This window comes from Eschrichtius robustus, chromosome 14 (assembly GCF_028021215.1).
Source record: "Eschrichtius robustus isolate mEscRob2 chromosome 14, mEscRob2.pri, whole genome shotgun sequence".
Taxonomy (NCBI): domain Eukaryota; kingdom Metazoa; phylum Chordata; class Mammalia; order Artiodactyla; family Eschrichtiidae; genus Eschrichtius; species Eschrichtius robustus.
Window position 1 is genome coordinate 35,463,541 of NC_090837.1, and position 13,623 is coordinate 35,477,163.

Below are 13,623 nucleotides of genomic sequence, written 5' to 3' on the forward strand. Positions count from 1 at the left end.
AAACCATTCCTTATAAGACATGGTTTTCCTCTCCTCAGAAAACCCTGTGATTTCCCCTTAAAGGGAGGGCAGAAAGGCGGCAAGGCAATCCTTCCCTCATTCTAGATATCACACATGTACGCAGACATGCCTTCATAGAAACAGACAAGTTACCTGACATTAAAACCACAAGTCTACTCTTCCCGTCCTGTATTTGTGCAGTCCTCCCTTTATGTCCCAAGTTTAGGTCCTCCCACATTTCTTTCCTTTGGCCTCTCCACATCGTTTTGCTTTCTAAAGTAGCCTGTAGTTTCAAGTTACCTCTCTAGTCTCTCAATCTCATGTGCAATACCACTGCCCTGTCCCCTGGATTTGCGAACGTTCCAAAACCGGTGCTTCTCAAACTATCTCTGGTGATGGACAGTTTGTTTGCTTATTTGATGTCCAATCTGTTGCAGATCAACATTTTGGTAAAATGCAATAAAAATGAATTACTAGAAGAAAGAAATTAAAAAAACAAAAACATGCAAAAAACAAGCCATCACCTTTCTAATGGATTCAACTGACAGAATCTCTGTAGAATTGCTATAAAGTTTCTAAATGCTTCCTCTGGATGTTTTCATGACCTATCTCACGGTGCACTCATCAGATACTTTGTGAATCCAAACCTGTCTGTGGGTTACACTTTGTATAGCACGGCGACTGTGTCATAGGTGTGCTGGAAATGCTTAACAACCAGCTCTCTGGGAGGATGCCTACTGAGTCACAGCACTTGCCAATTTCCGTGGCGTAAACACTCACACCAAGGTCAGTTTCAAGCTAGCAAGGAAATGTCACTGAACACAGACTTGGGAGGGATTTGCACAGTTGAATCTAGCAAGCTGGTAAGAGCCAGCTCCAGCGCCCCACTGTTAACCTCATTCCATTTTTTAAATCTCTTTTCCAATAAAGCACTTCCTTTTGAGGGCTTGTTAACCTCCTGTTCAGCTGGACCAAATCACTCAAATCAGGAGACCTTTGTCCTCGATAGAAACTAGACCGTGGTTCCAGGCAGCCCTTCTCTCTCTGGTGGTCTGGGCTCAGCAAGAGCAGACCATCTGATACGACTCACTGCAAAGCCAAAGTTGCTCTGACTAGTAAAAGCAGATCAAATCACAGCCTGCTTTGTGGTTAAGAACAAGGTAGGACAACTTGTTTACACCTACGAAGTCAGCCATGTACTTGTATATTTTGGAATTCTTCTGTTGATCTTTTGTGTTTTTATTTGTAGTTCCTTATGGGCTTGTTCTCGTATCTGAAAGCGTTTCTAACATTCAGCAACCAGGAACTGCTAAATAATTCCTCAACATAGCTTTAGAGTATGTGACCCATTAGCTCAGCCAGTAAGTCCATATTAATAAGAAGAAATAAAAAGTAGGTTTGCTCCTACATCCGTTTTGTGTCCAGCTGACATACATAGGATAACCGGAATGAAAGGAGAGTCCAGGTAGTTTTCCAGAAATCCTTCACCACTCCAGACAAAAATAATCCCTGGCTCTGGTCTTCCTGAGACTTACAACAGCATTATCTTTCTATGCAAATGGAGAAAATATTGAAGAATCAGCTACAAACTGAAATAGGGTAGGAATTTGTTCTCATTTGTTTTTCTCCATAAGTTCTTCTTTAAAAAAAAAAATTTTTCTGAACTCAAATGTAAAAACCAGTCTCTGGTCTCTTGATGCATTACACTATTATGTGAATGAAAGTAATGACAGTGAAATCTGGAAACCTGCTCCTTCTGACTCTTCTTGTAAATGGATAGGAGACTTTTCAGCCAACTTTGAGCTGGGATAGCACATCACCAGGACCCAAAGAAGGACAAAAATCAGTTTATCTGCAATGAACAAATAAACCTATGCGACAAAGGAAAGCAGTAATAATGATTAAACCAACAACATCATTTCTTTTTCAAGTTCCACTTGAGTAAAAGGAGCACTTGAGTTTTTTAATCAGCGTTTTTGAGAATGTTCCTCTTAAACAAATGAAGTGTTTCCCTTACTGCATGTAAGCCCCTCATTTTTTGTTTCTGTCTTGACCAGACAAGATTTATTAACTTGTGTTTCACCGTCCTTGGGCCCCACTCTACCACATGCCTCCTGGTGCTCAGACCTCAGTGGATTCTAAATCATTCGTGGTGCTGAATCACGAGAGCAGAATTTTAAAAACAAAACAACAACAACAACAAAGAGAGAAGAGAAGTGTTCAGGGCTTAGCCTGCAAAACTAAGAAAGCGTGATGCTGGGAAAAATTGGGGGATTTAGTTGTCTTGAGTTTTTGGAGCAGCCTCAGATGCACAAGAACTGGGGCATGAGGAGGAAGGGAATTTTGAGAAGTGTGAGTTGTGTGTTGGGTCTCCTTTCTTCGCCCTCAAAGTGCAATCTTAAAGATTTGAATTCCTTTAAAATTCCTATTTGATGACTAACAGGTGGTGCTTCTTTGAGTTTGACTGGGATGGCCCTGGCAGAATTGTGCCGAGCTCTAAACGCTAGTAAAATCTCATAGTAAAGCCCCTGGGATGTAACCCCATGGCGATGGTCCCCTAATTCAGAGTGAGCCAATCTCAAATTCCTACCTCCTTTGGGCATCGGGGCTGGGCCAGCCTGTTGAGGAAGCCACGTCCCCAGGGTCCTCCCTGTCCAGTCTAACCCTAGCGGATGCCTAGCATTGCTGCTGCTGTCCTGAAAGTCCCCGGCGATCCAAGTCCCCAGAATTATCCCTATTGATATCGAAGAGGAAATGATAACAGCCACCAGATGGCGCCAAATTGCACTCGGCCCCGGGGGTGCGTAGTCAACCACGACATCACACTGGAAATAATGTGACACCCCCACCCCCAAATCACCGGTATCACATCGTGCTGTAAATCTCAGCAAATGATACGATACTGTATTTGGCCGCGTTGTCCGGTTTTGATTATCCACACCGAAGGAGGAAACTGGGGGTAGCTAACAAGGAGCAGTAAACAATCCAAAGGATCAGACATTTGATGTTGGAAAGTGGCACTTCATTTCTTTGGAATATAGGTGGGCTGAATGTCCTGAGAACCCATTTCGAACAAAATACAGTAAGTCCCCTACATAGGAACGAGTTCTGTTCTGAGAGCACATTCATAAGTTCAATTGTTCATAAGTCCAACGAAGTTAGCCTAGGTACCCAACTAACACAATCGGCTATGTAGTACTGTACTGTAATAGGGTTATAATACTTTTCACACAAATAATACACTAAAAAAAAACAAACACAAAAAATAAAGAAAACATTTTTATTCTTACAGTACAGTACCTTGAAAAGTACAGTAGTACAGCACAACAGCTGGCACAGTCACATCTCTGAAAGTTCGCAATGTAAGGACTTACTGTAATGAGTTCACATTGTAGGAGAAGTCATCAAATGATCTAGTTTCTTAGATTCGAATAGATAGATTGATTCTATCCTAATGATGGTCCCTCCCCGGCCCACCCACTCTGGTCTGCAGCTGAGTAACTGACACCGAGCATTATCCCCTTCAAATTTCCTGGGAAGCGGAAGGTAGCTCCTCAGTGGTTACAATGCATGAAACTCAATCAAGTGAGGGGAAACATCAACGATGCATGTGTCTGCATCCCTTGGCTTCCCTGTGGCTGGTGGGATAACCTGAGCCCGGGCTGGTCCTGCTCCAGCTCTGCCTCCACCAGCGCTGTGAGCCTCCCTCTGCTGGTCCCGTTACCGTTAACTCTCAGGCTCGTTAGCTAAAAGCTGCGGAGTTTGGAGCGTGTGCTGCTGAGCTCTGTTCATATTTAAAGATGTGTGATTCACGCACAGCTGAGATGGAAGGTTTTCCTGGGGGAGCCTCTGCCAGTCCCAGGTAACTGAGAGGAGGCTACATTTCTATTATTCAGGTTACCCTCACCTCCAGAGCACATGTGATACTGTAACGTGACATCTGTGCGTTTCTTTTCGTTCAACTCTTGGGCAAGCCCTGGGAAGTAGCCAAACATTTCTGTCCCCATCTTTTATGGTTAAGGAAATTACACCAAATCACAGGGCAGTGGAACAGCAGGGCAGAGAAATGCGATCCTTCTGTTCATTGTTCGTTATAGGATGCTTTTTTTGAGTGACCTCAGGAAACACCCTGAATATCGAAGTGAGTATTTCATTCAGCGAGATGGCCTGAGTGACAACTAGAACCATGGGTAACTAGCTAGCATTGTGTGGTCAGGACTAGCCGATTTGGTGTTAACAACAGTCCCAAAAGGAAAGGCTGAGGGTGGGGCTGGGAATGAGGTGGGGGAGAAAGTGATGGAAACACAATAGTTTGAACCATTTTTTAAGGGGACTCAACAAGTCTTTAGAAAGCTGGTTAAGGAATCATTCTTTACCAGGGGGCGGTTCCCACGTGGAAACTTCATTCTTTTCAGTCTGTGTTTTCCTGCATCGTGCTCCACAAATACGGAGTGCTGAGAAGCAGTGCGTACAGCTTCTTCAAGACCCTGGGTTTATCCTCAGATTTTTGCAGAGAGGGGCTGCAGGCTGCTCCAGTGGGAACCGCCAAAAGGGGCGCCTCACTGTGCAGAACCTTGGGCTGATCACGTCGCCCTGAAGGACAGCACTTTGGGGAGTGGGTTCCTACAGGCCACACGCAGGCTGACCTCCCAACTAGCGCGTACATTTATTTTACAGTAGGAGACGTGTGTGTGGTGTCCTCCCTCTCAGAGGACGGATCTGCTGGGAAACAGCAACACAATTCAGAACTAAAGTTTATAGAGTGAGCACATACCCAGAAAAAGGAAGGAAGGAAGGAAAGAGGGAGGGAGGGAGGAAGGAAGCAAGAGAAAGAAAGAAAAAGAAAAGGAGGGAGGAGAAATGGAATGAAGATAAAAGCAAGGTGCAAGAAGTTAAGACAGTGGGTTGAGCTCAGCCCCCCACCGGCGCCCTGCTCCCTCCCCATCCCCTCCCCCTCCCCCATAGGCACTTTGCCCTGTTCTTAGGATTAGAACACACAGGCTCACAACCTCTTTGCTTTCTTCTTTTTTTCAGTGTTCTTTATTGACCCCCAGAATCTTCTCCAATGAGTTACTTTGTTCAGCATTAGCTGTGGTTAATATTTCCCTGAGAAGGCAAAGATTTCCCAAGTCTTTTCTGTGTTATACATTATCTCTCAGGGTGCCCTGTTGCCCCGGAAGATTTCTACAGATGGCTAGTCCTGTCTGTTTTCTGTCAGTTCATATTAATCTCCATTTCAGAAACTTCCATCTCAGAGGTCAGTGTTTTTCAGTCTCTTTCCCCCTCAGTCGTATGGGGGTGTCGCCTTAGAGGAGGCCCAAATATGCCCCCTAAGCAGAAATCTCACTTAGTCTATCAACAGACCTGTTTTCACGTTCAATGTCTTGGTGTGTTTCATGGGCCCTAATTTCCAATGGATGTCAGTTACAATATTGGCAATTAAAACCCATGCAGAAATCAGTGTCTTTGTTTTCGCTGTCTTCCAGTGTCATCTTGCATTACAACATATAAGAAGACACCACCTCCAGTCCCACCCAGAACTACCACGAAACCTTTCATTTCTATCACAGCCCAGAGTAGCACAGAGTCGGCCCAGGACGCCTACATGGATGGACAGGGCCAGCGAGGGGATATTATCAGCCAGTCTGGACTGAGCAACTCCACGGAGAGCCTGGACAGTATGAAGGCTCTGACAGCCGCCATCGAAGCCGCCAATGCCCAGATCCACGGCCCAGCGAGTCAACACATGGGCAACAATGCTGCCACCGTCACCACCACCACCACCACCGCCATGGCCACCATCACTGCAGAGGACAGGAAGAAGGACCACTTCAAGAAGAATCGATGCCTGTCCATTGGGATACAGGTAACAGCCTCCCCTTCTGTCCTTTGAAATAGGAGCCCAGGGAGTTCCCTGGTGGTCTAGGGGTTAGGACTCGGCGCTTTCACTGTCACGGCCTGCGTTCAATCCCTGGTCGGCGAACTGAGGTCCCACAAGCTGAGTGCCTCAGCCAAAAAAATAAATAAATTTGTTAAAAAAAAAAAAAAAAAAAAAAGAAATAGGAACCCCAAATGAAGAAATGTACCCCCCCCCCTTTTTTTTTCCAGAAGATTCACTATCTTGCCATTTTGGATGATGTAGCTATTGTAGGACCAGACTTTCAAATTACTGGCTCTGGGCTCCTGTATGTTGTGAAATGTGATTTTTAAAAATTACGAAGGTGTTTTGTCTATAGACATTATCAGCATCTTTTTTTTCCGCCCAAAATTCCAATCTTTTAAAATTGAAGTATAGTTGATTAGCAGCTTTTATTTTTGCTCTCGAAATTGAATGTGGTGAGACAAGGGGAGGATAATTAAACAAACATGAACACAATCAAACATAAAGTGTCCTCAATTCCTAATGCACATTTTGATTCTCAAAAAAGGAGTGGGCATCCAAGAACAACGTGGATGATTGGATGGTGTTACAGTGTGTTCAACGCTATTGAGTAACCATACGAGAACAAAAATGTGAACCACTTCGCACAAACGTGGGAGTGATGGCCAGTGAGACCAAAGGGAAGGAGAGCGTGGAAAGCAGTAACTCCCATCACAGCATCATGAGGAAAGAATGTGCACCAGGGTCAGCGTAACTGTGGGCTATTTAATCATGCATTTCATTCAAAAGGTAGATACTTCGGCAGGCTTCTCAGTTTAGCTCTGTTTTCTGTTGCCCAATGATAAGATCAGACTGATTCTTGGTTGTTAGATGGGTTCAGCTTGGCTTACCCTGCTAGAAATTTCCTCCCATCCATGGAGAAGAGTCATTCTTTCCCCCCATTTTTGTTGTGCTGTACCGTTCTGCAGGCGCCCTTTGAATAATAACTTCCTGACGTGATGGCCCATAAATCTATCCATGCTGAACCAACTCTAAGGCACGTCTAAGCACCAGGCGTGGGGTACGTTTTCACAACGATGATGGATGTTCACCATCCATTCTGCAGAGTCCACTTTGAAAGGACAATTAAACTTTCTCTGGTAGCAATGAGTCAATGCTTTTTTATAACCAACAGGTTACCATGGCACGACTTGTCAAGTTTCCTAAAAGAACTTGTAGCACGGGTGCTTAGGACCAGATGACCCAGCGGGAGGTCCCGGGCCGGAAGCCAGCCTCCACCCACCCTCACCCCATCCCCAATCCCAGGAGTTAATTCCCTCCCACCGCCCAGAGGATTTCGAGGGGTGGGAAAGAGCAGAGGTCGGTCTTCTGTGTCGTCCCAGGCAAATTATTTAATCTTCCTGAGACTGTCTTCTCATCGAGCCCACGTAGGATTATTTGAAGGAGGGAGTTTACAAAATCCAGCTTCCTGTAAGGCTTTCAGTTTGGGATGATGAAAAAATTCTGGGGCTGGATAGTGCTGATAGTAGCACAGTAATGGGAATGTACTTAATGCCACTGGAACTGTACACTTAAAAAGGGTTAAATGGAGAATTTTATGTCTGTTTTACCATAATTTAAAAAAAATTCCACCTTTCTTATCTGGCACATAATTGGCACCCAGTAATGTTAGCTTTCTTCTACTTCCTTAATGTTTAAATTTTTTTCTTTATTTTACATTATTTTTTCAATAGATAATATATTCCTATGGCTCAAAATTCAAAAGTTATAAAAAGACATACAGTGACCAGCCTCTCTCCCCCTGCTATTCAATAGCCAGTCAGTTCTCCTTTCCGGAGAAAATCAATATAACCAATATTTGCATCTCCCTGTAGGGATATTTTGCACATATTCAAGCAAATATATATTTATTCCCCTTTTTACCCAGACAGTAGCAGCATATACCTCACACTAGTCTATATCTTGCCTCTTTTCACTTAACAATGTATTTTAAAGGTAATTATCTGTCTTACTGTTCGTTTTATTTAAAAGCTTCTATCTATCTTAATCACCTCCCAGGTCTGCTGGTTGGTTAGGTTACTCTCTAAATAATTCTTAGAATAAAGCATTCACATACTGTATGACATCCAACTTACATTATTATTATTTTTCACCCAGTAAGACGGAACTACTCTGAAATTCACTAATAATGCTGGGGAGAAAGTCTGTTTCAGAGGCCACCCTGCTTCTTGAATATTTGGATATTTTAGTGAGCTAAAGAATTGTTCTTACTCTTCCTCCAATCATTGTTCACAGCTATGGAAATTATATGAGAGCACTGCGTGCTTTATATGGTTGTCCCATTCTGCCTCTACAGCAGCCCTATGGCATAGGTGGTATTATTATCTCTCCCCCAGAAGTGAGAACCCAAGGTCATACATCTTATGTTGACAGAGCCTAGATTGTACCTTGACATCTAATGTGACCACATTATGCTGCTTCTTTGATGGAGAATAATAAGTAAATTTAAATTTAGGATACAAAATAGTCATCAAATTTCATTACACTGTAATCTAATTTAAATCCTAATCCCCCAAATATGTGATACTAGGACCTTGGACTCTTTCTCACAGTTTACCTTTTTAGAGTCAGAGTTTTCAAGCCTTTCCCAACATTTTAAATTTAATCTGTATCTAACAGTTAATATTATAATTATTTACTTTACAGCCTGCGTGAACTTAGGCCAATTACTTAATGGTTTCCTCATCTAGAAAATGAGAATAATAATAGTTGCTATTGCATCGGGTACTTTATATATTGTAATAAAAACTGATGGATAGGGACTTCCCTGGTGGCACAGTGGTTAAGAATCTGCCTGTCAATGCAGGGGACACGGGTTCAATCTCTGGTCCAGGAAGGTCCCACAAGCCGCGGAGCAACTAAGCCCGTGCGCCACAACTACTGAGCCCGTGCTCTAGAGCCCACGAGCCACAACTACTGAGCCCGCGTGCCACAACTACTGAAGCCCATGCACCTAGAGCCCGTGCTCCACAACAAGAGAAGCCACCACAACGAAAAGCCTGCGTGCCACAACAAAGACCCAACGCAGCCAAAAATAAAAAAATAAATAAATTTATTTTAAAAAAAAAAGAATTACAAGGGGAGACTTGTCACAGAAAATATCAAGATTTATTACAAAATTATATCAGGAATAAAAGAGAGGGAGGCGCAATAAGACCAATAGATCAATAGACCCAAAACACATTTTTATATATGAGAATGTTTGGGTAAATATATATGGGTAAAATTTGGTATAAGATAAAGTTGGCATCTCAAACCAAAGAGATGAATTAGTTAATAAAAAGAGCCAGGTCAATTGATGATTCATGTGCAGAAAAAATATTAAATATCTGCATCTTCTACACAAACATTTCAGGATAGTGGATTGAAGAACTAAATATGAAAAAAAAAATGAAAGCATAAAAACAAATATAAGAGAACTTTTGGTCTTTCCCAACCATAAAAGCTAGATTGACTTACATAGTAATTTAAGATTCTCTACAATGAAGGACAAAATTTAAAAGACAAATGATAAACTGGGAAAAAATATTTACAGTATATATAGCCAAGAAAGGGTTTAAGGGTCGTAAGATATAAAGAGATCCTATAAAGAAGAAAATAAACAACTCAATAAGAAAAAAAAACCCACAATAACTAGCAAAGGATATAAATAGGCAATTTACAGATAAAAATACAAGAGGCTAATAGATATTTTTCACCTGTGATATTAGCAAAAATTTTAGTTTGCCAATATTTAACATTGGTGAACATTTGGAAAATGGATATTCCCATACACTGATAAATGCTTTGAAGAGCAGTTTGTCAATATCCCTTACAGTTGAATATGCTCAGTACTTCCATCTAACATTTCTACTCCTAAGAATTTTTCTCATACGATATTTGCAGAATTGTTCTAAAGATACATATGAAATATTAATTATAATACTAAATGTAATAACAGCAGAGAGAAAATTACCCTGATGCCCACGTTGCTTACATAATCATTAAAAGTATTTATGTAGCCAACAAAAGGATTGAGTTAGAGCTATATTTACTAACATGATAAAATGTCCAAAAGATAGCAGTTAATGAATAAAGCAAATTGCACACAAAAAATATATAGTATAATCTCATTTGTGTAAATTTAGTATTAATAATTATTTTTATATATAATATATTCTACATATGTTAAAAGATGGTCAAATATGCATCAAAGGATTGACAGTGATTCGTGGGGAACTTTTGCTTTCTACATTATATACTTCTGTGTTTTAGTTTTATACAACTTATGTTAAATTGCTTTCTATTTAGAAAAAAATAATTTATTAAAAACGTAGAGAAAAAAGAGGAATAAATCTAACTGCTCTGAATAGTCATTAAATTTATTTCAAATTTGGGTTGGGCCTAATCTGTCACATAAGCTATCAGTTATATACAGATACATTTTCTATATGAACTATATAATATATGCATAGCTATTTAGAAACTATGGAGTGATATCCAAAGCCAATTCCTTAATTTAAGGGGAAAACAAAATGAAGATACTCTATAGTTATATTAATAAGGTTAATACCTAAATCTCCTAATGTCAACAATTCTAACTACAATAAATGAAATTTCTTTCTTCTTTTGCATTTTGTTATCTGCAAATTCAAAACTTTCAACAACACAATCCCATGAGGTGCTCCCTTCTAATACAGAACTCACAGGTAAGTACATCCTCACAAATCCATGCAGGAATCACAGACATTTATTAGGCACTTTGGAAATGAACAAAACTGCATTTTACTAAGATCAGCAGGGTCAAAGTGCATGATAATGAAGTTGCTCATCAAACACATAAACATTGAACAAAAAGGTTATAAATCACAAAACATTCCAATAATATTATAGAGGTTTCTAATGAAATGTGACTTTGTTTTTCAAGCAAGATGACTAAAATAGAGCACCTCTACTTTTGGTTATTTCTTCAGGTGGATGATGCTGAAGAACCTAACAAAACAGGGGAAAATAAAGCACCCAGTAAGTTCCAGTCCATAGGAGTGCAAGTAGAAGAAGAGAAATGGTGAGTCCACATGCATTTGTCCCCTTTCGTCTTGATGTTGGCAAGTATGGTACAAGTATTTTTTCCCTATGATAAACCTTCAAGATACAGTGTTATTTCTCATGAACTTCTGGGAGCATTCAGAGGGTGAGCCTGAGTCAATATTAGCTGATTCCTTCCTCTACTTTAATACTGGAGACCATTCCATTTAAATGTTAGCTAGAATAGTAGTGTTGGGGCCCAAAATATGACTCAATGGCATGTTGATTATTTTGAATTAAAACTACTTAAGAAAGAGTCAATGCAAGAGGGATACTTTTACCCTCCTCTCTGTCTCCCTGAAAGCAGGAAATAAATTTCCCATATGAAAGGTGCTCTCCTCGTACTGGGAGGTAGAAAGACACCATTATCACCAGAGATAGGGGACTCAGGGCTGAGAAGCCTGCATACTTGTTACTTCTTTACTAATTTACTACCTAAGCCCAAACTTTGCTTAAATTCCTTACTAATTAAACACCCAAAGCTAAGTTTCTTTGTCCTGTCAATCCCTCTCATATTTATCGCTTCTTTGTCTAAAAAATATAAAAGCTATCTGCTTTGGCCCATTCTTAGGTCCCATTTCTATGCGACCTCTATGTGCACACAAATTAAATGGGTTTCTTTTTCTCTAGTCCACGGGACACAATCTGTCTTGTGTCAATTTTATGATTGGTCCAGCCACAGGAACTCAAGAGGAGAAAAGGGGAAATTTCCCCTCCCTGACAGTAGAATAAGTGGATCCCACTCACACACACATAAACACTGTGTTGCCGAAGTATTCCTCTTCAAAAAACCGTCGCATTTTTGACTATAGACTTTCTAAGAGAAGAGGACTTATCTTATTGGTATTTTTATTTCTAGAGCTTAATAGTGTCTCATGTTTAGTATGTGCTCAATGAATGATGAATGAATGAACAAACAAATGAGGAGTAGGAAGGGGAGAAGACTCCCTGTCACTATCCAGAATCACCAGTTTCTTTAGATTGTTCTTTAAGATAAGCTTACTTTAGTCTTAGTATCTAGAAGTAGGAAATTTAGAGTTTGAGAAGATCACAGAATCCAGAAGCTGGAAAGGACTTCTGAGGTCAGTACATTCATTTTATAAATGAGAATTTGATCTGGAGAGGTATGTGAGTTTCCCAGTCAAACTGTGCGGACCCTGATGGATGGAACTATGTTTTATTGATAGTAATACCCCCAGCTTCCAGGCTGTGCTTTTCATATACTAAGTATGTAGTGAATGTTGGCTGAATGAAGTAAAACTGCAGTTATAGTGGGAGAAAGAACTCTATACTCTAAATCAGGATATCATTTCAACTTTGCCACTAACTTTTTATGTGTTAATAAGGAGAAATCAGTTGGATGTCATCCATCCATCCGTTCATCACCCATCCATTCAATAAATATCTATGGAATGTCTCCTATATACAAGGCCCCATGTAACATAAACTTAAAATCTGAGAATAAGTCATGCATCAGTTCATGGAACAGGTCCTATTTTACAGCCTCCTGTTATTGACACTGCCTTTGTATCTAAAAGATTTTCAATATACATATATATAGCATTTTGATGCTACTATATCTGATATAATTATACAATGCTGGAAGCCCAGAAAATTGGTACAACCCTAATGTGGAAACTAATATGACAAAAATTAGCAATAATTATACAACTATCCAAATCCATTGACCCAGTAATCCCATTCATGGGGCTATCCTGAATGAAATCACTCAGTGAAAGGGAAAAAATTGTGGAACATTACCTATCATTGTAAAAGAAAAATGTCAATCATCAAATGTCAAGCAACAAGAGAATGCTTTTGTAAATTATAGCATGTCACCAGGATAGACTATTATACAGCTATTAAATGTGATTATAAAGAAGATGTGGAAACATGGGAGAAATTCCCATGATACAATGTTAAGTGAAAAAGAGGACATAATACCCACATATAATATTCACAAAGAAGAACAAGGACTGAAGTGTAATCTGTAAAAATGGTAGGTTTAGGAGTGATTTTTTTTTTCTTTTACTCTAAAATGTTTACTTATTGTATCTACTTCAAGTTTTAGTAATCATTATTTTCAAACCAACCCTTCTGGCACATGTTCCTTTCATTGTTTTAGAAAATGTTTTGAAAATGTAAACTTAGTAGATACGAAAGATCTCATGGTAAGAAAACATATTCTTCCTTCCCCTACAAGCCCAACTTGCTTGTTTTCCTCAATGATGTAGTGGTTAAGAACACAGACTCCTGAGCCAAGGCACCCATATTCAAATTCTGACTCTTCCACCTACTAGCTGGGAGGCCTTGATCAAATTACTAAATATCATTTTGCCTTGGTTTCCTTATCTGTAAAAAGAAGATAACAGGCAATTTCTGGTCCAGCAGGTAAAGAAGAGCTTAGACGTCACCATTCTGTCTTAGCAACAAGTAAAAAAGCTGTTCAAACTGAAAAATCAACAACTCTTCTTAAACCAGTCAGAGAAGTGAGGCCACAAGACAAATCAGTGCTCTAGGTACTGCAGAGACTGACAGACACAGAGAATCACAACTTTCTGGAGTAGAAACCCACAAGAGAAAGCCCCATGGGAACCAGTACCAGGGTAGGAAAACAT

At 40.2% G+C, this 13,623-nt stretch overlaps 1 protein-coding gene across 5 annotated transcripts in view; it reads left to right on the plus strand.

Annotated features, from left to right (window-relative positions):
- The window catches only part of DLGAP1 (DLG associated protein 1), an 846,176-nt gene that overhangs the window by 786,456 nt on the left and 46,097 nt on the right, over window positions 1-13,623 (plus strand). For all 5 annotated transcript variants that reach the window (XM_068562839.1, XM_068562840.1, XM_068562841.1 and 2 more), the window contains 2 exons: window positions 5,487-5,866; window positions 10,894-10,985. In XM_068562839.1, coding sequence (XP_068418940.1) covers window positions 5,487-5,866; window positions 10,894-10,985 — 472 coding nt within the window. The remainder of the gene's footprint in view (window positions 1-5,486; window positions 5,867-10,893; window positions 10,986-13,623) is intronic.